This window comes from Micromesistius poutassou (assembly GCF_964030765.1).
Source record: "Micromesistius poutassou genome assembly, chromosome: 13".
Taxonomy (NCBI): Eukaryota; Metazoa; Chordata; class Actinopteri; order Gadiformes; family Gadidae; genus Micromesistius; species Micromesistius poutassou.
This window is the reverse complement of record NC_140283.1, coordinates 1,170,901-1,195,900: the sequence shown is the minus strand read 5'-3', so window position 1 is coordinate 1,195,900 and position 25,000 is coordinate 1,170,901. Positions and strand designations below refer to the sequence as shown.

Here is a 25,000-nt window from a genome sequence, read left to right as displayed (position 1 = left end):
AAATGTTTGTCATGTTTGACGATGCTGTGTTTAAATAATTAAGCTGATATAGTTGTTTATTCATTAAATAGCCAAATTAATATTGATATTTGCTATGCTTATTTTTTACCCACAAGACTGCATTACATTTTGCAACAGGCTGATATTATTCATATTAGAATGAAATGAAATTCAAGATAAACCAACTCATATGTTTAAAGCCTATAAGTATGCCTTTCTAAGCATTTCCTCAGAATATAGGTTTACCTTTATAAAATAATAATCCTTTGTGACGTAGGTCTAAAATTTCAGGTATTTTAAATTATTACAAAAATGTGGTCTAATCTGGACCCAAGGTAACAGTTCACCTCCTAACATGACAGCCTAACAGTACCGGTCCTAACAGTACCGGTCCTAACATGACAGCTTAACAGTACCGGTCCTAACAGTACCAGTCCTAACAGTACCGGTCCTAACAGTACCAGTCCTAACAGTACCGGTCCTAACAGTACCGGTCCTAACATGACAGCCTAACCGGTCAGCCAGACACCACATGGTGTAGACCAGGAGGAGACCAGGAGACCAGGAGACCAGGAGGAGACCAGGAGACCAGGAGGAGACCAGGAGACAGCCTCCTCCTCCTCCCCTCCTCCTCTCCTCCTCCTCCATCCCTCCTCCTCCTCTCCTCCTCTCCTCCTCCTCCTCCTCCTCCTCCTCCTCATCCTCTCCTCTCCTCCTCCTCCCCTCCTCCTCCTCTCCTCCTCCTCCTCCTCCCCCTCCTCCTCTCCTCCTCCTCCTCCTCCTCCTCCTCCTCTCCTCCTCCTCCTCCTCTCCTCCTCTCCTCCTCCTCCTCCTCCTCTCCTCCTCCTCCTCTCCTCCTCCTCCTCCTCTCCTCCTCTCCTCCTCCTCCTCCTCCCCCTCCTCCTCTCCTCCTCCTCCTCCTCCTCTCCTCCTCCTCCTCTCCTCCTCCTCCTCCTCTCCTCCTCTCCTCCTCCTCCTCCTCCCCCTCCTCTCCTCCTCCTCCTCTCCTCCTCCTCCTCCTCTCCTCCTCTCCTCCTCCCCCTCCTCCTCTCCTCCTCCTCCTCCTCCTCTCCTCCTCTCCTCCTCCTCCTCCTCCCCCTCCTCTCCTCCTCCTCCTCTCCTCCTCCTCCTCCTCTCCTCCTCTCCTCCTCCCCCTCCTCCTCTCCTCCTCTCCTCCTCCTCCTCCTCCTCTCCTCCTCTCCTCCTCCTCCTAAGGGAGCGCTGAGGGAACACTGAGGGAACACTGAGGGAACCCTAAGGGAACACTGAGGGAACACTGAGGGAACCCTAAGGGAACGCTGAGGGAACACTGAGGGAACGCTGAGCTGAATCCAGCCCCCCTTTTGGGGGGGGGGGTGGAGCTTATCCACTTGATAACTGACGGCGGTTCAGACGCTGTTCACCAAAGCAGGACCGCTGGACCGGGAGCTGGGGACAGCTCTGTCATTACGCAATGGTCTACAGTGTGTGTGTGTGTGTGTGTACGTGTGTGTGTGTGTGTGCGTGTGTGTGTGCCTGCGTGCGTGTGTGTGCGTGTATGCGTGTGTGTGTGTGTGTGTGTGTGTGTGTGCATGTATGTGTGTATGCGTGTGTGTGCGTGTATGCGTGTGTGCGTGTGTGCGTGCGTGTGTGTGTGCAGAAGCTCCACCTGGTCCAGCTGGTTGATGCCCTCCTCCACGCAGCAGATGGAGGCGACGGTCCTGAGGGCGTGGGCGTACAGCGCGCTGAAGCAGTCCTGACGGCAGATCCTGAACAGGGCCACCACCGCGCCCTCCTGGAGGACACAGCGTTAGGACGGCGTGTCTGGGGCACTGACACTGTGCAACACCATTAAAAGATCTGATAAACACACACAGACGATCACATGGGTCATGAGTGAGAGCAGGTTCAGTGTGTTCCCCGTGGCGTGGTCAGCACCATTGGTTTCCAGGTGGTTGTTTCAGGTGAGGTGAACGCTGTGTCCTGGTCGGGGGGGGGTGGACAGAGGACTAGAGGGCTGACTGGCCCAGCAGCTACAAGAGGAGCAGCTTCCATCAGCACAGCGTCCACACCCACAGCCTCCTGAGAACACCCCTACAGCCTGAAGGGCCAAAGGCTGCCCACATCACGGTGGAGCAGCCCTGGTAACGCTCTTCTGTTCAGGACGTTGTGTGATGAAGGAAGACGTGGTTCAGGCCTCAGAGCGCCTGGGACACACTGGTGGTTTTAGCCTCTCAGAGAGCAGAAATAGTGACCTAATGAGTTATTAGACTCCCTTGTCCAAGAAAATATCCTTATTATTTAGACAAGAGAGTTATCTAATGTTGGCAACAGGCTTCAATCCCAAACATTACGAGTGGAAACATCCGACCAACAGATCGAGAAGTTGCTGTGACCACGGCCCCCAGCGAGCCCGGCTGTCTGCGGACCTCATCAGTAGTTATGATGTGCTTCAACACCCGGCCCACAAGAAGAACGTGTGGCGTGTTTCTACCGTCCGCTCTGGGGCTCGTTGAGGTAAATCACACACACTATTATGTGACACCAGCAGCGGGCGGAATGACGCTAGTCAAAGAGGTCCCAGCGAGTCCGGCGGAATGCTGGATGGAAGCAGAGCCGGGGAATTACGGCCGCACCTGGCAGCGCGCCACGCCCACGCCTAATTGAGCAGCTATCCGAGGACGCGCGTCACGGCCCGAGTCGTCGGACGACAAACAACCAGAACATTCCTACTAATATTTTATTGGTGGAAAACACTCAGGAACAAAAGAAAGGGGAATGAATAATGTGAGGCCGATCAGTGCGAACAAAACAAACAAGAAGCGGTCGCCGCGTCGCAGGGCTCAGCCGCACGCCATCCGCAAACAAAACACTTGCAGCAGCAGGGATTGAATCCCATTTACTGTGCCAGGCCACGAGATGATGTGGAGGAAGGCGCCGGCTGTAACTAGGGCCATTATCCCCACAGCTCCAGTGTCGTCAGGCGAGTGGAGTGGCTGTTCAGCGCGGCTCTTATGGACCCGCTGACACCGTCTGTAGCCGACAGCGTCAGGGAGCCGGCGCCGGGCCCCGCACACACCAGCTCTCAGAGCCCCGCCCCTCAGGGCCGGCCTGCTGGACGTCATTCTAGTACCTCCACGATGCAAATGTGGTCTGGTTGGCAGTGGAGGAGGGTGAAATGACGTCTGTCAGTTTGGTGATGAGTCTGTTGGAGGATGTGTCAGATGTGAGTCTTGCTGGGTGGGGTTACCAGGGTTACCAGGGTTACCAGGGTTACCAGCGGTACCAGGGTTACCAGGATTACCAGGGTTACCAGGGTTACCAGGGTTACCAGGGGTACCAGGGTTACCAGGGTTACCAGGGTTACCAAGGTTACCAGCGGTACCAGGGTTACCAGGGTTACCAGGGTTACCAAGGTTACCAGCGGTACCAGGGTTACCAGGGTTACCAGGGTTACCAGGGTTACCAGGGTTACCAGCGGTACCAGGGTTACCAGCGGTACCAGGGTTACCAGGGTTACCAGGGTTACCAGGGTTACCAAGGTTACCAGCGGTACCAGGGTTACCAGTGGTACCAGGGTTACCAGGGTTACCAGCGGTACCAGGGTTACCAAGGTGTGTGTGTGTGTGTGTGTGTGTGTGTGTGTGATCTCCAGCCTTTCCTTAGTTAAAACATCTCATAGGAATTCATCTCATTCAAGGGTTATTTTTAACTTTTGGTATATGGATACAAATATATTTACAATTAGAAAATGAAAATATATATTCCTGTTTGCTACAGGGTCTCTTCATGCCCACATTCTGCTCATCAAGTATTGTGATCAGATGTATTAGCTAATCATTTTCCATTCATTAACAGCCTATTTGATTTCATGGCTTTGTTTAAAATTGCGTTTATTTCAGTTTAATGTCGTGCATTTCATGCAACATTTTAGTTTGACAGCCATTTCTCATGGCTTCAGTGACTTTAGTTGCTTCTGGTCTTTATGTGTGAAGGTGTGATTGGGGCCGTGTTAATGTGGTGTGACTGAGGGCCGTGGCTGGCGGGCCACGGTGGGGCGGGGGGCGGGTGGAGCTGGGTGATAAAGGCTCACAATCCTCTTTACCCCCAATGGGAAACGACAGATCCTCAGACAAGGGAGGAGTGTGTATGTGCGCGTGTGTTAATTTTATTATTGTGTTATTCATGATCATCATTGTATCATAGTGTAATGTATGTTTCATTTGTATGATAAGCATTGTCCGTGTGTGTGAGAGTGTTTGTGCGTGGGATTGAGTGAGCGTGATGTGTGAGCGCATGTGTGTGTGTGTGTGTGTGTGTGTGTGTGTGTGTCAGTGGGCACGGTGCATTTGTGTCTTTGTGTCCATGTGTTAGCCATCAGAACGAGTCTAATCAAGAGCGTCCAGGATTTGAGCGGTGAGCTAATGGCGGTTTGAGACTTCCTGTCTGGGCTGATGCGTTATCTGCAGATAGAGGGTTGTACAGATACAAGATAAAAGGTGTAATGGTTTAAAAAGCTCTAATGATCAATAAAGAGCGACAGGGAAATGAGGTCGTTGGGATTGTACATTTTAGATTACAGTAAATCACTGATCGTACAATCTGAGCCTCTCAGCTCAAAGCCCTCAGTCCAGCCCACCAGCTGCATGCTGGGACAAGAAAGGGCTCCGGACATCAGAGTACCAGGAGGAGTACCAGGAGGAAGACCATGAGGTGTCTTCTTTTATGCATTCTGTGACCACTGGTGGCATAACAAATGTGCTCATTTCATTACGTTTCCAAGTCCATGCTGGGACTTGCAGGCATGCAGTCTGACCTTGGCGATGATGCTGCAGAGCTGGGGTCCGTCCTGCGTGAGTGACAGCAGGTTACTGATGGCGCTGCTGATGGTGTACACGCTGTCCGACGACTCGATCTGTCTGATCAACACCTGCCACGTGGTTTGCAGTGAGGTGAGGCGTGTGCACTCATCAAGCACTCTTCAAACACAAACGACGTTGTACGGGACTTGCACGGCGCACGTACCTGGATTTCATTGGCCAGGGCCATGTCAATCATGTTGCTGAAGGAGTCGCTGACGTTAGTGAGGATCTCGTGGATAGCTTCTCTCATGGACTTGAGGAAGAACTCGTCGTCGGTGTGCAGGCACCTGCGCGGCGGGCAGAGCACACGGGTTCAGAGTCTGGTTCATGAAGACCTCACTCTAGCAGTAGGACACGCGGCGTCCCCCTACCTCTCTGTGATGCTGGTGAGCTCCATGCACTTTTCAAGTAGACTTTTTTCATACTGCAACAGAAAGGGAAAAAAGGAGATAATTAATACATTGTCCAGAGTGCGCTGCATCTGCAAGGGAAAGACCAGTACATCTCTTCACAATCAAATATCAATGTTCTCCCATTTTGGATATTTACGTTTAGAAACCCCCCTGGTGTCTAATGAGTGTTTGATAGGGTCAGTATTGGTCTCACAGGAAATGCTAACCTGATATTGGCAGTGTGTGAATGAAGGGGGAGCAGGCTACAGCTCACAGCTCCCCTAGTGGTCACATGAGCTCCCCTGGAAACAGGCTTTGTGAAATTTTGGCGGAGCTCTAAAATATTGATATGATAGCCAAATAAATGCTATTTTGGGCATGGTTTTTCTCAAATGTGTAAAATAAGTTAAATAAAATGATATTTAGCGTGGAGCGCTGCCTGCAGCCCCGCTACCCACCAGCTGCTTTAGGCGCACGCTTAAAAGACACCTGCTCGCCTGTGGTGTCTGTGGCGTAGCGTCTCTCCAGGCGGTGAGAGGCTTGTGTTGTGTTATGTTTGATTAATAATAATGGCCCATGGTTGACGGTTAGGCTGGCGCTGTGGGCCGGCTGCTCTCGTCGCGTTGGGCTCTGGCTGCAGCCCTAAGACACACGGGCTGCAGCCCACGTGAAACAATGGCAGTTATTGAGTTGAGTCATTTTACGTTTATTTAATGAAACAGTCAAACGTTACTTTGGTCTGTTGAAATCTGATTATCTATATATATATATCATATATAGATAAATGGCATCACCCGTGTGCAACACATGTCCTCTTTATAACAGGCCTGTGTCTGCTCTGTTGTAGCAGGCTGTTACTGCAGCGACCAGCAGTCATACAGCGGCAGTAACAGAGACAGTGTATGATTCACACACTGCATGTTGGGTTCACCACATGCCCAAAGTGTCTTTGTGTTTGTGTTTGTTTGTGTTCTAGACCCCCCCCCCCCCCCCCCCCCCGGCTACCTTCTGCATCTCGGGCGGCGTGCTGCGCGCCGCGCCGTACTCCTGCACCAGGGATCGCACGTGGCAGTTGGCGCGCACGGCCGTGCTGTGCACGCGCTGCCAGCGGCCCTTCTCCAGCCGCTGGAACATCTTGCCCAGCTCGCTGCTGACCACCAGCGCCCGGCGCAGCAGCGACTGCAGGTTGTTGCGGGTCACCACGTGCTCGCCGCCCGCCCCCAGCGCCGACGCCACGATGAGCTCGGCCTGGTGGCCCTCCTCCTCCCCCGCGATGTGCTTGGCCTGCAGCACGCACATGCACTCCACCTCCGTCATGTGGCGCAGGTCCTCCATCCAGCGCTGCACCGAGTCCACCTGCAGCGCCGTCGCCCTGCGGAGGGGCCACAGCGGGGGGCGTCACGCTCTGGGTCTCTCTCTCTCTCTCTCTCTCTCTCTCTCTCTCTCTCTCTTAACACCCAGTGAGGCTGACTCTCTCTCTCTCTCTCTCTCTCTCTCTCTCTCTCTCTCTGGGTGAATCACTGGCCCCTCAGATCAATGATGCATGGAGGTCGATCACGGACCAATAGCCACTGTTCAGCTCGTTAGCTGGAGAGCCTTCCTCCCCCCCGGCTGACCTCTGACCCTGGTGGGCTGGAGAGTCCTCGTTACAGCCCAGAGGCAGATAACATACACTATACAGTAAGATAATATACTATAGAGTAAGATAATACACACTATACAGTAAGATAATATACTATAGAGTAAGATAATATACACTATACAGTAAGATAATATACTATAGAGTAAGATAATACACACTATACAGTAAGATAATACACACTATACAGTAAGATAATACACACTATACAGTAAGATAATATACACTATACAGTAAGATAATATACACTATAGAGTAAGATAATATACACTATACAGTAAGATAATATACACTATAGAGTAAGATAATATACACTATACAGTAAGATAATATACTATATAGAGTAAGATAATATACTCTATAGAGTAAGATAATATACTCAGTATAATATACACTGGTACACACTGGTACAGTAGATAGAAAGTACAGAACAGAGAGTAGAGCACATTAACTATAGAATCTAGAGAGTATAGTATATAGAGTAGAGTCTGGCGTCTCGTACATAGAGAGCAGCCCAGGACAGCCCAGCCATGACAGACTAACAGGCCTCATTCACCACACTGAATGCTGACAGTAAGGAAGTGGTCTGAACGTCCTCAGTACGTGTCCGTGTGCGTGGGGAGGACCTGGGGAACCTCTTCACGGTTCACTCAACAGTCCAAGGAGAGCGGTGGAGGGGAGACGGTGGAATTCCCTGTCTGCCTGCTCCATTGACCCGGGCCGATACCACGGCATCTCTCTGCAGCCTCCTTCAGGAGCCGGGGTCTTCCATCTTCTCCCAGAGCTGATCTAACCCCAGGGGGCCTTCGTAGAGGCTGTGGGTCCTGACTGTGTTTACACGAGGCAATTGATGTGGACTGAGGAGGTCGTCAGAGGTCAACCAGACAGGGCCCGGCAGACGAGACTCACAGGATACATCATACACACTCAGAACACACACACACACACCAGGACATACACACTCACTCATACACACACCAGAACATACACACTCCGAACATACACACACACCAGGACATACACACTCAGAACACACACACACACACCAGAACATACACACTCACTCATACACACACACACCAGAACATACACACTCAGAACACACACACACACACCAGAACATACACACTCAGAACATACACACACACCAGAACATACACACTCACTCATACACACACACCAGAACATACACACTCAGAACATACACACACACCAGGACATACACACTCACTCATACACACACCAGAACATACACACTCAGAACATACACACACACCAGAACATACACACTCAGAACACACACACACACCAGGACATACACACTCAGAACATACACACACACCAGAACACACACACCAGAACATACACACTCAGAACACACACACCAGAACATACACACTCACTCATACACACACACCAGAACATACACACTCAGAACATACACACACACCAGAACATACACACTCACTCATACACACACACCAGAACATACACACTCAGAACATACACACACACCAGGACACACACACTCACTCATACACACATACCAGGACATACACACATACCATTTATATGTGATTGTATGTGAATGTAAGAGTTTGATGGTGTTTTTAAGTGTGATCATTTATTAGTTAATTAGAAAAAATTTATTTAAAAAAATGTTGAAATTAGAAGAAACTCTCCTAACTAACAACAATTTGGGATCATCAGTTGTGGTCATGAAATACTAGAGGAGAGGGGCGAGGCCATGAAGACATCTCACCTGACGACCTACATCTGTTACCACTCACAAACAAAGACAACAGTAAAGATGATATGTTTGTCTTTCTACCTCCCGTTTATCATAACACGCTCAGACCGACCCTGATACATATTCAAACAGAAACAATCCAAGCCATTAGAATTGGAAAGTAGCCATTTCCAAACCATCCCGTGTGATGGTGACACAATAACGACAACAACAACAACACTGGTTCCACCGCCACACAGCGCTCCTCTCACCAGGAGGTTAGGCGCTGAGTGTGTGTGTGTGTGTGTGTGTGTGTGTGTGTGTGTGTGTGTGTGGTGGCGGGCAGGATGTGTGTGTGTGGTAGTAATGTGTTTGTTTTCCAAAGCGAGGCAGTCCTCTTCAGGGCGCTGAGGGTGATTCATATCTGTACGGCCGCCGCTCATTCACATTACACCAGGAGCCATTACACAGAGGGGACCAAGAGGACCTCCTCCTCCTCCTCCTCCTCCTCCTCCTCCTCCCCCTCCCCCTCCTCCTCCTCCTCCTCCTCCTCCTCCTCCTCCCCCTCCTCCTCCTCCTCCTCCTCCCTGGGGGCTGGGAGAGGGAGGGATCCAAGAGGGCCTCCCTCTCCCCAACACCTCCTTCCACTGCACCACCTCCTGCACCTCCTGATTGGCTGGATTACAGGAAGGAGGGGGAGGGGGGGGGGGACCGTCTGCCCCTCCTCCTCCTCCTCCTCCTCCTCCTCCTCCTCCTCCTCCTGGGACTCCTGGAGGAGGAGGGAGCATTGAGGGTGGAGGGGGGGGTGTAGCCTGGGCGAGGCAGTGACAGCCTCCGTTAGAAACCACAGGAACCTCATCTCCTGGAGGTCACCTCTCATTGGATCAACTATTTTATTTGTCGATTGAATTCTGTCAAAAAAATAAAAACGGTGCCTTTTCTGTTTACTTGGTTTTGAAATGATTGCTCGATACCGCAATCAATGTTTGAGTGATGTTGTTTGGATGGCGGCACTGCCATTAGGGCTCCGTAGTGTGTGTTTCTTCCAGAGGGAATTGAGTTTATTTCAGGGTGATTCAAATAAATAACTGATTGGAACTGATAGTGAGTGGAGTTGAGTGGAACTGAGTTGAATCCCAACGAGAGGTGGTGAAAGTAGAAAGCAACTGATGGAAGATGAAGAGGATGGTATCAGCAACACCAAGAATTTCTGTGTTTCTATAACTCCAACTCCCAGGAAAAGGTTGATACACACTCATCCACATGAACACTAGTTCCCCTTTAAACCGGGTGATGATGTAGGATGTTGCTCATGTGTGTCAGTGAAGTGCAAGTGAAAAAAAAAGTGTAAAACTGTTTGACAATCTAATGTCCAGTGGGCCTAGCGTGGGATGAGCCCCATATGGGCCTCTGCTCTCTGTAGGAACCAGGTACCAACCCACGCCGTTCTACGGAGTCACATGACGGCGTTGCGATCACTGGGGATCAAACCATGTTGGTCCCTCTGACTACTCTCCAATGTGGCGGGCCGGGGGATTATAGTCCCATAGGTCAAGTGGACCACAGGGAGCCGGCGGTCACAATTCTCTTTGGAGAAGTGTTAAGCAACAAAACAACAACATGTGGAATCCTCTTGTGCGTCTTGTGTATCCCTGATTGTGTCTTTCGGAACATCAATCCCTGTTCCCATTCACACATGACCCCATGCAGGCAATGTTGACATTACAGGGAAAGACTGCATGTGTGAAAGAGGCTCTAATCAACTGAGGATAAAACCAACAAAGCAACACAAATTGTGGTTTTGTAGTGTTCTAACAAACTTTGGGGCTACGCTACATAAAGCCGGACACAAAGTCGATAGGCAGCTGTCAGGACTCATCATGCTTGTGTTGCAGGATGACTGTGTTGTGTTGCAGGTTGCTTTAATAGATGTTAATTAAAGGTAAATGGATGCTGATGCTGATGATGAAAAGTCAACATTGGAAGCGGCTCGAGGAAGACTCATCCCAGGGCCCACGGATGTAGGTGTGAATTTGTTGAGATTCAGACTGTATATTTGATTTAGACTGTATATTTGATTGGAGTCGTATGGTATTTCTTACACCTCTAGTCCAGACATTATGGCAGAGGGAAAGAGAGCGAAGAGGGAAGAGAGCTGTCCCAAATCCTTCAGCCTTCAACATATGCATGTGTATATCTGTCCAGGACAGGTTGAAGATAGTGGTGAAAAAGTGAATTGCCGAATCTCAAAAATATGAATTCTTACATTTTACTACTCTTAAACAAGATATTTATTTATTCCCGATTCTTGAAGTGGTCTCGAACCTTCAAATCCTTAAGCCCTTGAAGTCCTCAAGCAGATCTAGGCTTCTTTTAAATCCTACACTGACCCATTTGGCCTTGGTCTCTTGTAACCAAATGTAGGTGATCTTATTCTAGTGTACCTTAGCGGACCTATAGGACTCAAAGGGTCACTCTTTCACTCTCAATTCACTCTTTGTCTGCATCTACACACACGTTTAAGAGTTGAGTTGAAGAGGGAATCTGTTGTGGTAACTCCGCCATGCCCTCTCTAGTGAAGCACCACAGCTCGGGGATGAGTGATGCCGACTCCATCTGCATCGCTTGGAATCTGAATGCATGGTGGAAAGTCACCACTGGCATCCAGTTCTTACCTTGCAGGATACTGCAAATGCAAGGGCCTTTGAAAGCCATTGTGTTTCCTCATTTGTCTTTATTCTAATGAGAAGCTTTGGAGTTCTTCGAGATAACCATTTTAAGGCTATGTACCTTGTGTCTCTGGAAAAAAAACATGTTGAACCTTCACTATCACTCTCTGAGTCATACCTATCCCAAAACTACGATACCAGAGGCTCAAGAATCACGCTTCATCAAACGTTGTTAGTACATAGTCGTCTTCCGCCATAAGGCTGAGAAAGTGCTTGTGCTCAGTGCCATGTCTCAGGGAAATCGAGTGCTATGAACATTTAGCCTTGTCTCTGTTCCTCATACTCAGAAAAAAGAAACTCTCCAACTCTCCCAGGCTCTCCATCTTACCAAGACTCAAGAAATACCTCCTGGGCAAAGCAGCTAAGTGCAGGCTGCCGGTCAGCCTCCATGCTTTTAATTCATCAATGTGCTAATTGTGATCTAATGCAACAGTCTTGTGCATTTATTCTTCTGCTCTGCATGAAAGCAACTTCAGGATGGCTGAGAACTAGGAGACAGATGGAGGCAGCTGCTCGGCAGGGCCCAGTGCAGAGACTATGACAGGTCCAGCGGTGCAGCCGTGCACAAATGGCTGCACCGTGCAACTGTCAGAGTGACAGTTAGCTAGGGACATGTGGCGCTCAATCTACAAGGTGCTTGTAGATTACAAGGTACAACTGCTTCCTCCTCCTCGACTGTATGTTTGTACACAGTGCGTAGGCTTGATACACATACTCCGAATCGGTCTTCCTCTTTTCTTTGGTGGAGAACCAGCGCCACATAGAGGCCTTAAATATGTACTACAGCGTTTCTACAGCTAGATGCGTTTTTTTAGATGAGTCTTTACGGAGAAATTCCTGAAATGCTGCCAAGGAAAACGGAGGGGAACAGATAGTTTTCGCCCATGTGGACGGGGCCTTAAGCTTCTTGAACCCTTCTAGTTAAACACTGAGGTGTGTGGAGATCCTTCTGGGCAGCTGTTTATTTTGATGTTGACGTCCCAGAGAGGCTTAGGCTTCCCGACACTAATAGGATGATGTTACAGGTTGTAGGTTGGATGGTGAGGCTCAGTCTGAGCAGCGGTATATTTCAAATGACACAACCATAGCACATTTCATTTATTGTGTTCCCAGAAGTTTATGTTCACCATTGCTATTCCAAAAAGCCCCTTCCAAAAGTACATTTGATGCAAACATTTTGTTTCACAAGATACTCAAATTACTACAAATGAATACCACTGTTGGGGGTAATTAGTATTTGTGTTACCACTAGCGGCGCTGTACCACTGTAATAGGAAGAGAACTGGCACTCCGGTAACTTCCAGTTTCTGAACCGGTTGCCCAACACATCTCTGTCCATGCGAGGGTGCTCGTGGGCGACTGCAGAATAAGTGGGAGTCTATGGTGTTTCACCCTCAAATTCCACTTTTCTCAGGGTGTCATTTTTTGTCAAGTAATTTGAAAGTTACATTCAAAAGGGGGAGCTAAGATAATACACACAGCTGAATATTGCATTTTTTAAGTTCACTTATCTGTTCTAAAAATCTGTTCAAAAAGACGATGACGTCACATATTTTAATACTGCATGAGGTCCTGCTTTACTGCAAGTTCTGAGACACTTTGGCACTTTCGCACACATACACATAATATGTAACAATTAACTTTGATTGAGAGTCCTCCTTAAGATAATGTTTCTGATTCTTCTTTAGCTTCAGATGCCATCAAGAGGGGTCTCTGGTCGTAATCACGTAGTCGCAAGTCCGTCCCTGACCAATCAGCATTCATTAGCAGAATGCTAGCGTGTACGGCCAACAACAGCCCAAACTGTAAGAAATTGAAAGGACATAACTCATTCATTCGACTTTTGAACTATAATCTATATTGAACTTGCGGAATCAACAATAAAATCTGCGTAGTTTCAACGACAAGCAAGTGAAAGAGATACATTTAGCCATCTAGCTCCATAGACACCCATTCAATCTGCACTCGCCTGTGATCACCCCCAGTGGAATTCTAATGTAACTGCAACCAAGTTCGATACAATGGGGCTCAATAGAGAGTGCCAAGGCTCTCTGTAGAGGGGCTCTGGTATGCACCATGGGGATATATCTCCATTTTCATTGAAACATCATCAATAGGTTACATTAAATAACACCGCAGCATAGATAACTAAATCACATCAAGACAATGATTCAAATAACATGCAGCCTGCGTGATTTCATAGCAACGACTGTGGCAACAATATACAACTTTGAATAAAATTTCAAACTAAACAATTTGAAATATAACACACTTTTCCCTAGAAATGTTTTCAAAATGCATTTTAATGCAAAAATATCTTGAAATATTGCATTTTCAACTTTTTTGCATTTTCAACTCAACAAGTAATTTATATTGTTTTGCAGACAGAAGGTTGACATACATGACATCTTGCTTGTTTCTTCGACCATACTGGACCAGCGAATACTCACGTTGTTTTGAGCTGGATTGATAAATGACAGATTCTATCGTTTAGGTTGGAGAACATGCTGTGGAAAGTCTTGTCAAAGACCTTTGTGTCTTCATTCCCCTTGGGGGCGAAATACTCCCCAACCACTCCATGCAGAGGTCAATTGGTGGCTCAGCCATGTTCTTGCCTCAGGACACTTCAACCAGGCTGTTTGATTTACAGAAAGGGGGAGCTTGAAGCTGCATGGCCCCTATCTTTGTATCCTCTCTGCTAGCATCTTTCTACTGTGTATGCCTTCAATCAGGATGTTAGCGGAGGGGGCTAGACCAGTGTGGGATTTTTACATTAAACAGAACACAATTAAGGAGAGCTAGAGAGATAGTGTGAGAGAGGGAGTTTTGATTGAATGGCATTCAGAAAAGCCAAAGAAAGCCATTGAGCACAGAGTGGAAATAATAAAAGTATTTATTTTCTTGGCAGCTAGTCTTTTTCCTGGTGTCACAATGATCAATGGACATGGATGAAGTCAGTGTGGTCATGACGCCAATCTGAACCCATGTGTCTTCTCAACTGGCCACTGTGTCCATCAGCTGAAGGAGAACACAACAAAAAGACTCTTGTTCATCTTGACTCATTGGCCTGCATAAAAAGGAGTATGCAGCCCTACATTCCTATGAGGCCAAAACCGCTGGGCTGTATTTGGTCATTCTGCTTTAACATCGAGTAGAAGAGTGTGTGGAACACTAGCTTGGGTGTCGATCAAACCAAATAGCTTTTTCACGCTGTAACGTTACTGCCTTTTAATCAAAGACACAAGCAGAGCCTGCACCTTTTTAGTGATGGAATGTCTATTCCTGAACCTTAAAGACAAACGCCGCTTTGTCCTCTAGTTGAAACCTTTTGGAAAAACACAAAAGCCACTAAGATGCATGGGTTGAGTCACCAGCAGGTGAGAGTGACCGCTGCTGGTCAGGGCGGGTCCCCTCAGACAGGCTCTCTGGCCCGCTGGTTGTGTCCTCTAAGAGGATCCAACACTGAGCTCACTCAGATGCCAAGTGGAGCCCTGCTCTCAGGGCAGCCATCTGATCTCCAGATTTATCATCAGGCAACTTTGAAGCACGATCAAAGACTGAAAAAAATAATGATTTGCCAAAGCGTTTCAAGGTTGCAATGTGCTAGGTTGTTATATCTGGCTGCTCAACACCTGAACACATGGAACTCCGCCTTCCTTAAGGTCTGCCTGCCCGTATGTAGGGGAGAAACAAGATGAGAAACTAAGCATTTAGAGTCCTTAAACTACAGCTATGGGTTAGCCACCTGGTCCGTGGTGCCTGCAGGTAGGCTGCAGACATTGGCTCCTTCAACCAGAGACTGAGGTCAAACGTTCCCCTGAAGAGACGATCCTATGAATCTCCTCCATGTGTCCGTGTGTCTGCGGTGGGCTCGGGCCCTCAGAGCGCTGTCAGGGCAGCAGGCGGTGATCAGAGTCCGTTTATGTTCCTGGGTCTTCTGGTGCGTAGCCTGCTCTGTGAAACCATGTGTCTGACAGAAGTGCTTCTTCTGGGTGCCGTATTGGTTGTGTTTCCTTGGGTTCTGCAGGTGGGTGTGTGTGTGTTAGAGATTAGATTCTCTGCCCGGCCCTCGGGTCGGGCCGGGCCGGGCCTTTGATCAAGCGTTTGTGTTTTTTTTTTGTTTTTTTTAATCATTGCTTTATTGGCCTAATCTGAGGAGAAAGCTATGCCCTAAACATAAATATTATAGGCCTATATGTATTTAGCAGAGTAGGCCTAAGTAACAAATGTGTACAAAGTTGCACAAAGTAAGAAAAAAAAGAGGCCACACATGTTGCAGCACGCGTGTCTCCTCCACTCATCACTACGGCCCGCTGTGCTGCGCAGCTAAAGTGCAACATGGAGCTTGGAGACGTAAAGAATGAAATAAAATGTGTGTGTGTATGAATGAGAGCTATGCTGGTGATGTTTCAGTGCTGTGTCACTATAAACCATCCATCCACCTTCTCTACTGATGTACAATACTGATGTATGTCTGCAATAATACGTAGGTCATCTTCCTAATGTGTGTATTTGGAGGTGGGGGGGACGGGAGGCTGGAGGGGACATCACTAACCACACTCCAGCTAGAACACGTGTCGAGGAGAGCCACCACAGCGCCTGAGGCTCACTATGGTGATGCACTGTACTGCTTCATACACCTGTTGTGTATGAACATCAATTCTGTTTCTGCAAAATGTGCTGAAAGTTGGATGATATGGGATTTGCTTTCTTCGTTGGTCGCATTAGAAGATAAGGCAGCTGGTTCCTCTTTGAGGTCACTGTTTCAGGACGTTAAGGCGTCTGCGCATTACTACAGTCTCTGGGTTCAACCCCAACTGCTCATTAACGCCATCTCGCCACTCCTGCTCATTAACGCCATCAAAGATGTACATTGTTTTGGGTCTGCTTAAAAGTAACTATATGTCATATCTTATAATATCTCTTTCAAAGCTGCCTGAGCACAAAAGCAAGACATTGAATGTAGAATAGTTGTTCTTCTGAGTTACTGCTCACCTCATGGGCGAGCAGGAGGAGATGGAGGGGCTGTGTCTGGAGTCGTTCAGAGACGCCGCCATGTCTTCAGCACCTCTGGAGAGACACAAACACACAACGCACAAACATCAACACAATGCCAGCATTGTGTGGTCATCCTTGAGCCAGATGCCGCTACAATACTTTTAAATTATCTCTATCTGAATTAAAAACAACTTGTTTCATTTGGTCTTGAAACTAGGATACAATGTTTTACCTCAAAACAGATGGTGTATTTTAAAAACATGGGAAAAACTGAAAAATAACTTAAAATATCTGCATCCACTCTGCATGAAGCATAAACACGGGACACAAAGATACCAGTGTCCCCCTCATAGCAGGCACCACTATCCAGTATCTATTGATCCACCTCCAAGCCACTATTCTTGTCCTGTCTTTTCCCCTCCAAGTAATTCAATTATCAATAAAGCTCTCTGTTTTAAATAGCTGTACCCCCCTGTGCCAGTGGAATAATATTTCCTATCTTGTAATTCACTGGCTGGCTGCCAGCCCTCCCCCCCCCCCCCAACTTCCCCCCCTCCCCCCCCCCCCCCCCCCCCCCGATCAGACCAGCTCACGCTCCTAAGTGCCTGCTGCTTTATCTGCTGTTTTATTGATGTCTCCCCTTTAGACGAATCTGTGTTCAGGCAGAGCAGCCCGCTGCCCGGCCCTGCTAATCCTCTTAGGTAATGGTGCAGCGCTACACGCACAAAGCTCATGTCTGCTAGGGAGCACACTTAGCAGGTAGTTACAGACACACACACACACACACACACACACACACACACACACACACACACTAAAACATATAAACACAAGGCTAGAGAGTAACATTTGAATTTGGTAATGAATATGTCTCTCTGTTTTGTGGTGGGTGGATGGGGCTGCTCTCCTTTAAACGCTCCACTGGTGCAGCTCCTTTAACCCCGTTTAGGAGGATGAAGAAAGCCAACTGCACCTCTGTTCTGTGGCCTGGCCGACGTTGTACCATCCGTAAGATTTAGAGAGGAGGAGGAGGAGGAGGAGGAGGAGGAGGAAGAGGAGAAGGAAGGGGAGTGGTGTAGGGGATAGTAAAGGAAAGGGGGGATAAAAGTAGAGTGCAGGAGAGGAGAGAAGAGAGGAGGTGATAAGAGGGGAGCTAGGAGGAGAGGAGGAGGGGCTATGAAGAGAATCGAATGAGTATTTCACCAAACAATCTTTGATAGATGCCACAAATTATATGTCCTTTAAATATAACTATTAAACGCCCTATTAGGCTTATAATCAAGCATCCCATAAAGTGCTTACATTTTAATGTGTGCTATAAAGCTGTTGGACAACCCCCTCGCTCCCCGACCATTAGCATAATCATGCAGTTGAGGCTCCTAATGCAATCAATGCAGTCCAATCAGCAGCCGGCGTTAGAGGGTGGGGGGCGGACGCTGTACGAGCTGGAGCAGCATGTCAAGGGCCTGTTGGAAAGAGATCTCTCTGTTAGGGGGCCCGTCTGAGAGTCAGGCAGTACTTGACCACCAACGGCACTTGTCCACTTGCGGGCCCCAGGGCCCCCAGTGACGGGGGGGTGACAGCACACGCTCAACGACAGCACCGCCTACGCCGCCACCAGGAAGCCACCACTGTTGGATCATTGAACAGACTCTTTGTCCAAAGTGACACACAGCAGATTCTTCAAGATACGTGCTGTTCATTAAGGGGCAGGCTCTTCATCAAGAGACTCGCTCAAATATCCCCACAGGTAGGTTGGTGTTATAGCTGAGAGTCAAATACCCAAACCAGTATGAGAGTTAAATACCCAAACCAGTATGAGAGTCAAATACCCAAACCAGTATGAGAGTTAAATACCAAAACCAGTATGAGAGTTAAATACCCAAACCAGTATGAGAGTTAAATACCCAAACCAGTATGAGAGTTAAATACCAAAACCAGTATGAGAGTCAAATACCCAAACCAGTATGAGAGTCAAATACCAAAACCAGTATGAGAGTCAAATACCCAAACCATTATGAGAGTCAAATACCCAAACCAGTATGAGAGTTAAATACCCAAACCAGTATGAGAGTCAAATACCCAAACCAGTATGAGAGTTAAATACCAAAACCAGTATGAGAGTTAAATACCAAAACCAGTATGAGAGTCAAATACCCAAACCAGTATGAGAGTTAAATACCCAAACCAGTATGAGAGTTAAATACCAAAACCAGTATGAGAGTCAAATACCCAAACCAGTATGAGAGTTAAGTACCAAAACCAGTATGAGAGTCAAATACCCAAACCAGTATGAGAGTTAAATACCCAAACCAGTATGAGAGTTAAATACCAAAACCAGTATGAGAGTCAAATACCCAAACCAGTATGAGAGTCAAATACCCAAACCAGTATGAGAGTTAAATACCAAAACCAGTATGAGAGTCAAATACCCAAACCAGTATGAGAGTCAAATACCCAAACCAGTATGAGAGTTAAATACCAAAACCAGTATGAGTTAAATACAAAAACCAGTATGAGAGTCAAATACCCAAACCACTATGAGAGTTAAACACCAAAACCAGTATGAGTTAAATACCAAAACCAGTATGAGAGTCAAATACCCAAACCACTATGAGAGTTAAATACCAGTATGAGAGTCAAATACCCAAACCACTATGAGAGTTAAATACCAGTATGAGAGTCAAATGCCCAAACCACTATGAGAGTTAAATACCCAAACCAGTATGAGACTTAAATACCAAAACCAGTATGAGAGTCAAATACCCAAACCAGTATGAGTTAAATACAAAAACCAGTATGAGAGTTAAATACCAAAACCAGTATGAGAGTCAAATACCCAAACCACTATGAGAGTTAAATACCAGTATGAGAGTCAAATACCCAAACCACTATGAGAGTTAAATACCAAAACCAGTATGAGAGTCAAATACCCAAACCAGTATGAGAGTTAAATACCACTATGAGAGTTAAGTACCACTATCAGAGTTAAATACCCAAACCACTATGAGAGCTAAATACCAGTATGAGAGTCAAATACCCAAACCAGTATGAGACTTAAATACCAGTATGAGAGTCAAATACCCAAACCAGTATGAGACTTAAATACCAGTATGAGAGTCAAATACCCAAACCAGTATGAGACTTAAATACCAGTATGAGAGTCAAATACCCAAACCAGTATGAGACTTAAATACCAGTATGAGAGTCAAATACCCAAACCAGTATGAGACTTAAATACCAAAACCAGTATGAGAGTCAAATACCCAAACCAGTATGAGACTTAAATACCACTATGAGAGTTAAGTACCACTATCAGAGTTAAATACCCAAACCACTATGAGAGCTAAATACCAGTACGAGAGTCAAATACCCTTGCCACTATGATAGTTAAATACCACCATGAGAGTTACATACCCTTGCCACTATGATAGTTAAATACCACCATGAGAGTTAAATACCCAAACCACTATGAGAGCTAAATACCACTATGAGAGTTAAATTCCCTTTCCACTATGAGAGTTAAATACCACCATGAGAGTTACATACCCTTGCCACTATGATAGTTAAATACCACTATGAGAGTTAAATACCCTTGCCACTATGAGAGTTAAACACCCTATGAGACTGACTATGAGAGGTCCCACCAGGTCCAGACGTATGGAGGGCAGAGGGCTGTTTCTGCTGGCCTGGACGTCTCCTCTGTAACCTGAGGGCTCCCTGCACAGCGCTGTGCTTCGAGTCGGACAAAGACCCTCTCTGTCTCATTACCGCCGATCACATGACAACCAACTACAACCGGGTGCTGTATGTGTGTTTTGGTCTTTCTGTGTGTGCATCTGTCTTTGCGTGCACATGTGGAAGTGTGTGTGAAATAGATCATATGAGTGTGTTGTGTGTGTGTGTGTGTGTGTTAGAGCATGTTTCTGTGTCTGTATGTGTATGTAAGCACATTATAAGCATTTGCACTTGTGTGTATTTGTGTGTGTGTGTGTGTGTGTGTGTGTGTGTGTGCATTTGCTCACACACACAGTGGGAGCTTCTCAGGCGATGGCTTCAGATTCCCTATCACATTGACATGACACGCTCTCTGTGAGTCTCTTTGTGTGTGTATGTGTGTATGTGTGTGAGGAGGGCGTTCAACAGGGGATCTTGGAGAGAGAGTGCGTGCTGGACTACATGAGTAGGTCACTGGCGTTTCCCTCGGAGTCGTCAGTACCATTTGTTTTGACATTTGGCCCAGCGCGCTCACTGTACCAAAACACAACCGCAGACCTAACCAACCACGGGCCTCTGGAGCCGCTGCCATAGTAACACAGGCATCACAACCTCTCAACCGCTTTCAATTCAATCACACTTTAAGTTTTGATCTTTCTTGGAAGCAACACATTGTGTCAATTCTGCCTCTCAAATGTGTGTCTTTGATATGCTCATTTTTAAAGGACTTCTTCTCGTTGGTTTTCTCTCCTGTTGTTTGTTTGGCCTGGACGTGCTTTATCAATAAAGTTTGATTGTTCTCTGTGTATGTGAGATTTTTTTTAAAAACTACTCTTTTTTTGCCACGTTTTTAGCAGGCTACAAAATCAAGGTGACTTCATCAAGTGGTTCGGGACGGGGGAGGGCAGTTAAAGTGCTCCATAAGACACCCAGCTCTGAGCTACAGCTGCGTCTGCTCTTTACTTTGTCACTGTGGAAGATAATTCAAACGTCAGCTCGACTTGGATAAGTGCAGTCACGCAATCTCAGCTTCCATCCTACGTAATTCTCTAGAAATGTCCACTGACCAAGACATTATCCAGTCCCTTCTGCTGAACCCATTTGTCCGCTCTTTATAATTACAGGAGGAGCATTAAGTCAAACTTGACTTCTTGTTATTTTGATTTTGTTTTTTTTGTGGTAGAAAGCAAGTTGCCAGTCGTGAGGAAAACCATCCAATGGAAAGGAGAAAACAAAATAGCAGCAGAGCGGTTTGGCTTCGCTGTTGTGCCAGAAGCAATGAAGAAAGAAATGATACAATCTGAAAAGTATAAGAAAACCACCGTTTGGAGGGACTGGAGGAGAGGGCTGGGGGAGAGGGCTGGGGGAGAGGGGAGAGGGCTGGGGGAGAGGGGAGAGGACTGGGGGAGAGGGGAGAGGGGAGAGGACTGGGGGAGAGGGGAGAGGGGAGAGGACTGGGGGAGAGGACTGGGGGAGAGGGGAGAGGGCTGGGGGAGAGGGGAGAGGGGAGAGGACTGGGGGAGAGGGGAGAGGACTGGGGGAGAGGACTGGAGGAGAGGGGAGAGGACTGGGGGAGAGGACTGGGGGAAAGGGGGTCCAGGTAGGTGGGGGTGGGGGTCCAGGTAGGTGGGGGTGGGGGTCCAGGTAGGTGGGGGTCCAGGTGGGTGGGGGTAGGGGTGGGGGTCCAGGTGGGTGGGGGTCCAGGTGGGTGGGGGTGGGGGTCCAGGTGGGTGGGGGGCCAGGTGGGTGGGGGTGGGGGTTCAGGTGGGTGGGGGTGGGGGTCCAGGTGGGTGGGGGTGGGGGTCCAGGTGGGTGGAGGGCTGGCTACCATTTGGGATCCAAGGGCCATAAGATCATCAGAACTGGATCCAATCAGAAGAGCGGTTCATCTCCATGATGAAGTCTGAGCGGAGCCAGTGCACAGTGTCTCTGAGTGGGACGGACCCCACAGTGTCTCTGAGTGGGACGGACCCCACAGTGTCTCTGAGTGGGACGGACCTCACAGTGTCTCTGAGTGGGACGGATCTCACAGTGTCTCTGAGTGGGACGGACCTCACAGTGTCTCTGAGTGGGACGGACCTCACAGTGGATCTGCTGACAGGCTCCTATAAATAGAGCTGCTTTGTCTCTGAGACCAGACGGTGCCGCTGGTCCCCTCGTCCTCTCATTGAGCTCCAGACCCAGACCACCGACGGAGGGAGGGACCCACAATCTGTACCGTGTGGAGAGATGCATGCAAGGCATGCTGGGTATTCTGTTGAACCGTAGGGCCCTGCCAAGTGGGCTAGTGTGGGCCCCAAGCATTCCTGCTCCACACACACACACAATGTGTGAGAAGAAGGGACAAGAGCCGCTGTGAGTCCCAGAGGCCTGATGTTAAGAAGGCTTTGACCAGAGCCTGGACGGACAGGAGAACCAGGAGAACTGTCTGCTTTAGGCTGTTAGCTGATACCAACCATGCTGGTAGCTATAGCCTATGTTCAATGTGATGCATATGCCAAGTCTTCTTAATATACAATATATATATATATATATGTATGATATAGAGGAGGATGGAGGAAAAGACTACAGTGTCTCATTGGGTGTGAGGAGGGAACGCTTAGAAGATAAAATAAGCAAAAAAATAAATAAAAAAATAATAAGCAAATAAACTGCTCAAATGAGCTAAATTAGCCAACAGAAAAATGCAGCGAAAATAATAGAAGTAAAGTGTGCTGTATGGTTGGGTGGTTGTTGTTCCACGAGGAGGCTTATCTGGGGACTCTAAGTGCTCCTTAAATAACTGTGGCCCTCAGGGCTTATTTTAGCCTGGCCTTGCTGACTATAATAGGCTAAAATAACACAGTTCGGTATGCAGCCATGATGTGAACATTTATTGTGGGTTGTGGTGAGTTCCGTCATCATTTCACTGTGTGTGTGTGTGTGTGTGTGTGTGTGTGTGTGTGTGTGTGTGTGTGTGTGTGTGTGTGTGTGTGTGTGTGTGTGTGTGTGTGGCAAAAGTACCATTAAATGACCAGTCAGATAAATTCTCACGGTTCATAACATAAAACAGAAAGAAGAGGGACCATAAACCAGTGAGCAGCACAGGTTCAGACCAGGAACCTGACAGGGGGGTGGAGGACTGGGGGGTGGAGGTCCAGGTGGGTGGAGGACACACACACACACACACACACACACACACACACACACACACACACACACACACAAGTACATTCCCACACACACACACACACACACACACACACACACACACACACGTGTGTCCGTCCCGACACACACACACTCGTGCGTAGGCATTGTGTGAACGTACGTGGGCTAAAGTTTGTGGGCTTTCTTCTGGTTCTAACTTTGTGCAGAAGTTAGCAGCAGACCCAAAGAGCTGACAAGCAAAGAAAAGTCGGCTCCGGAAACGAGCTCAGAGGAGCAGGGACGTAGGAACAGAGGGAGGAGAGACAGGTGGTGGATACAGTAGCACCCACAGACACACAGACAGACAGACAGACGGGGGGGGGTGGTGTCATCACCGTGCGTAGGATGGAAGGAGTCAGATGTAATCCTTTCGACCGCTGGCGTCCTGACAGATGAAGCCTTGTACCTCTGCACTATTCCTCCCCCCTCTCTCTCTCTATTGTCCCCCTCCCCTATCTCTCTCTCTCTCTCTCTCTCTCTCTCTCTCTCTCTCTCTCTTGTATCCCTCTCCTATCACTCTCTCTCTCTCTCTCTCTCTCTCTCTCTCTCTCTCTCTCTCTCTCTCTCTCTCTTGTATCCCTCTCCTATCACTCTCTCTCCCTCTCTCTCTCTCTCTCTCTCTCTGTCTCTCTCTCTCTCTCTCTCTCTCTCTCTCTCTCTCTCTCTCCCTCTCTCTTCCCTCAGCGTGGGATTGTAAAGCAGCGCTGAGGAGCGTCTTGTGTTTCCTTCAGTAGTTGAGCTGAGAGGAGGCGTCGCTCCATTGACTAAAGCAGTCGACACGTGTAAAATGGATGCATGGCGTGTGGGAGGCCTCTACTCTCTGTTGTCACACATTCACTCTCCACGCTGAAATGGGAGCGTTATTAATGTCTCCGGTGAAAGTTGAACGATGCAGAGATACACACACGCACGCACACACACACACACACACACACACACACACACACACACAAACACACACACAAGCAAACATACACACACACACACACATACACAAACACAGAAACATTCACACATGCACACACATGCGCACACATGCATGCACACACGCACACACAAACAAACACAAGGCCACGGTGACAGTCAGATGCTCCACGCTGACATAACCTCACACGACACACCCGCAAATAATTGGCACACACCATAGACACGAATAGAAATGACAATGTATACAATGTATATGTATTTATATTTGTAAAAAAAACATAGACACACCTCACAAGGGTCCTGTAGTACAACTGTTGACACTGAATATAAATATAATCCTTATGTCTTCCTAGTCAATTTTTCAATCGTTTGTGTGTGTGCGTGTGTGTATTTGTGTGTGTGTGTGTGTGTGTGTGTGTGTGTTTATGCACACACGAAAAATGGGCATACTTACAGTTACAACAGACACAAAGTAGACAAACACACAGAAACACACACACTGACATGCTTTGTCACCCATACACACACACACACACACACACACACACACACACACACACACCCACGCACACGCAGACAATAGTAGAGAAACACAAAGAGATTCCAACTGTAAAAAGATCTCTAATGAAGCAAAATCTTTTTGTTTGCAACATGCTGTAGTTCCTAAATGACTATTCTAACTCAGGACATTGTTGACCTAATCAGAAAACGTGAAGTTTTCTGTTCAGATGTATAATATGACAGCAATATATACGTGTGTGTATATATATATATATATATACACTATATATACAGTATATTTATACTGTATATATATAGTTCAGTTCTATATATATATA

At 47.6% G+C, this 25,000-nt stretch overlaps 1 protein-coding gene across 1 annotated transcript in view; it reads right to left on the bottom strand.

The window, feature by feature from the left end:
- insc (INSC spindle orientation adaptor protein) overlaps positions 1-25,000 on the bottom strand; it is a gene marked incomplete at its 3' end in the record, with an annotated part of 46,227 nt that overhangs the window by 10,269 nt on the left and 10,958 nt on the right. The window contains exons 2-7 of the mRNA XM_084477339.1: positions 16,326-16,400; positions 6,239-6,605; positions 5,213-5,265; positions 5,005-5,128; positions 4,796-4,909; positions 1,649-1,774 (exon numbers count right to left, since the gene is read on the bottom strand). Of these exons, the coding sequence (XP_084333465.1) occupies positions 1,649-1,774; positions 4,796-4,909; positions 5,005-5,128; positions 5,213-5,265; positions 6,239-6,605; positions 16,326-16,387 (846 nt within the window). The 5' untranslated portion in view covers positions 16,388-16,400. The remainder of the gene's footprint in view (positions 1-1,648; positions 1,775-4,795; positions 4,910-5,004; positions 5,129-5,212; positions 5,266-6,238; positions 6,606-16,325; positions 16,401-25,000) is intronic.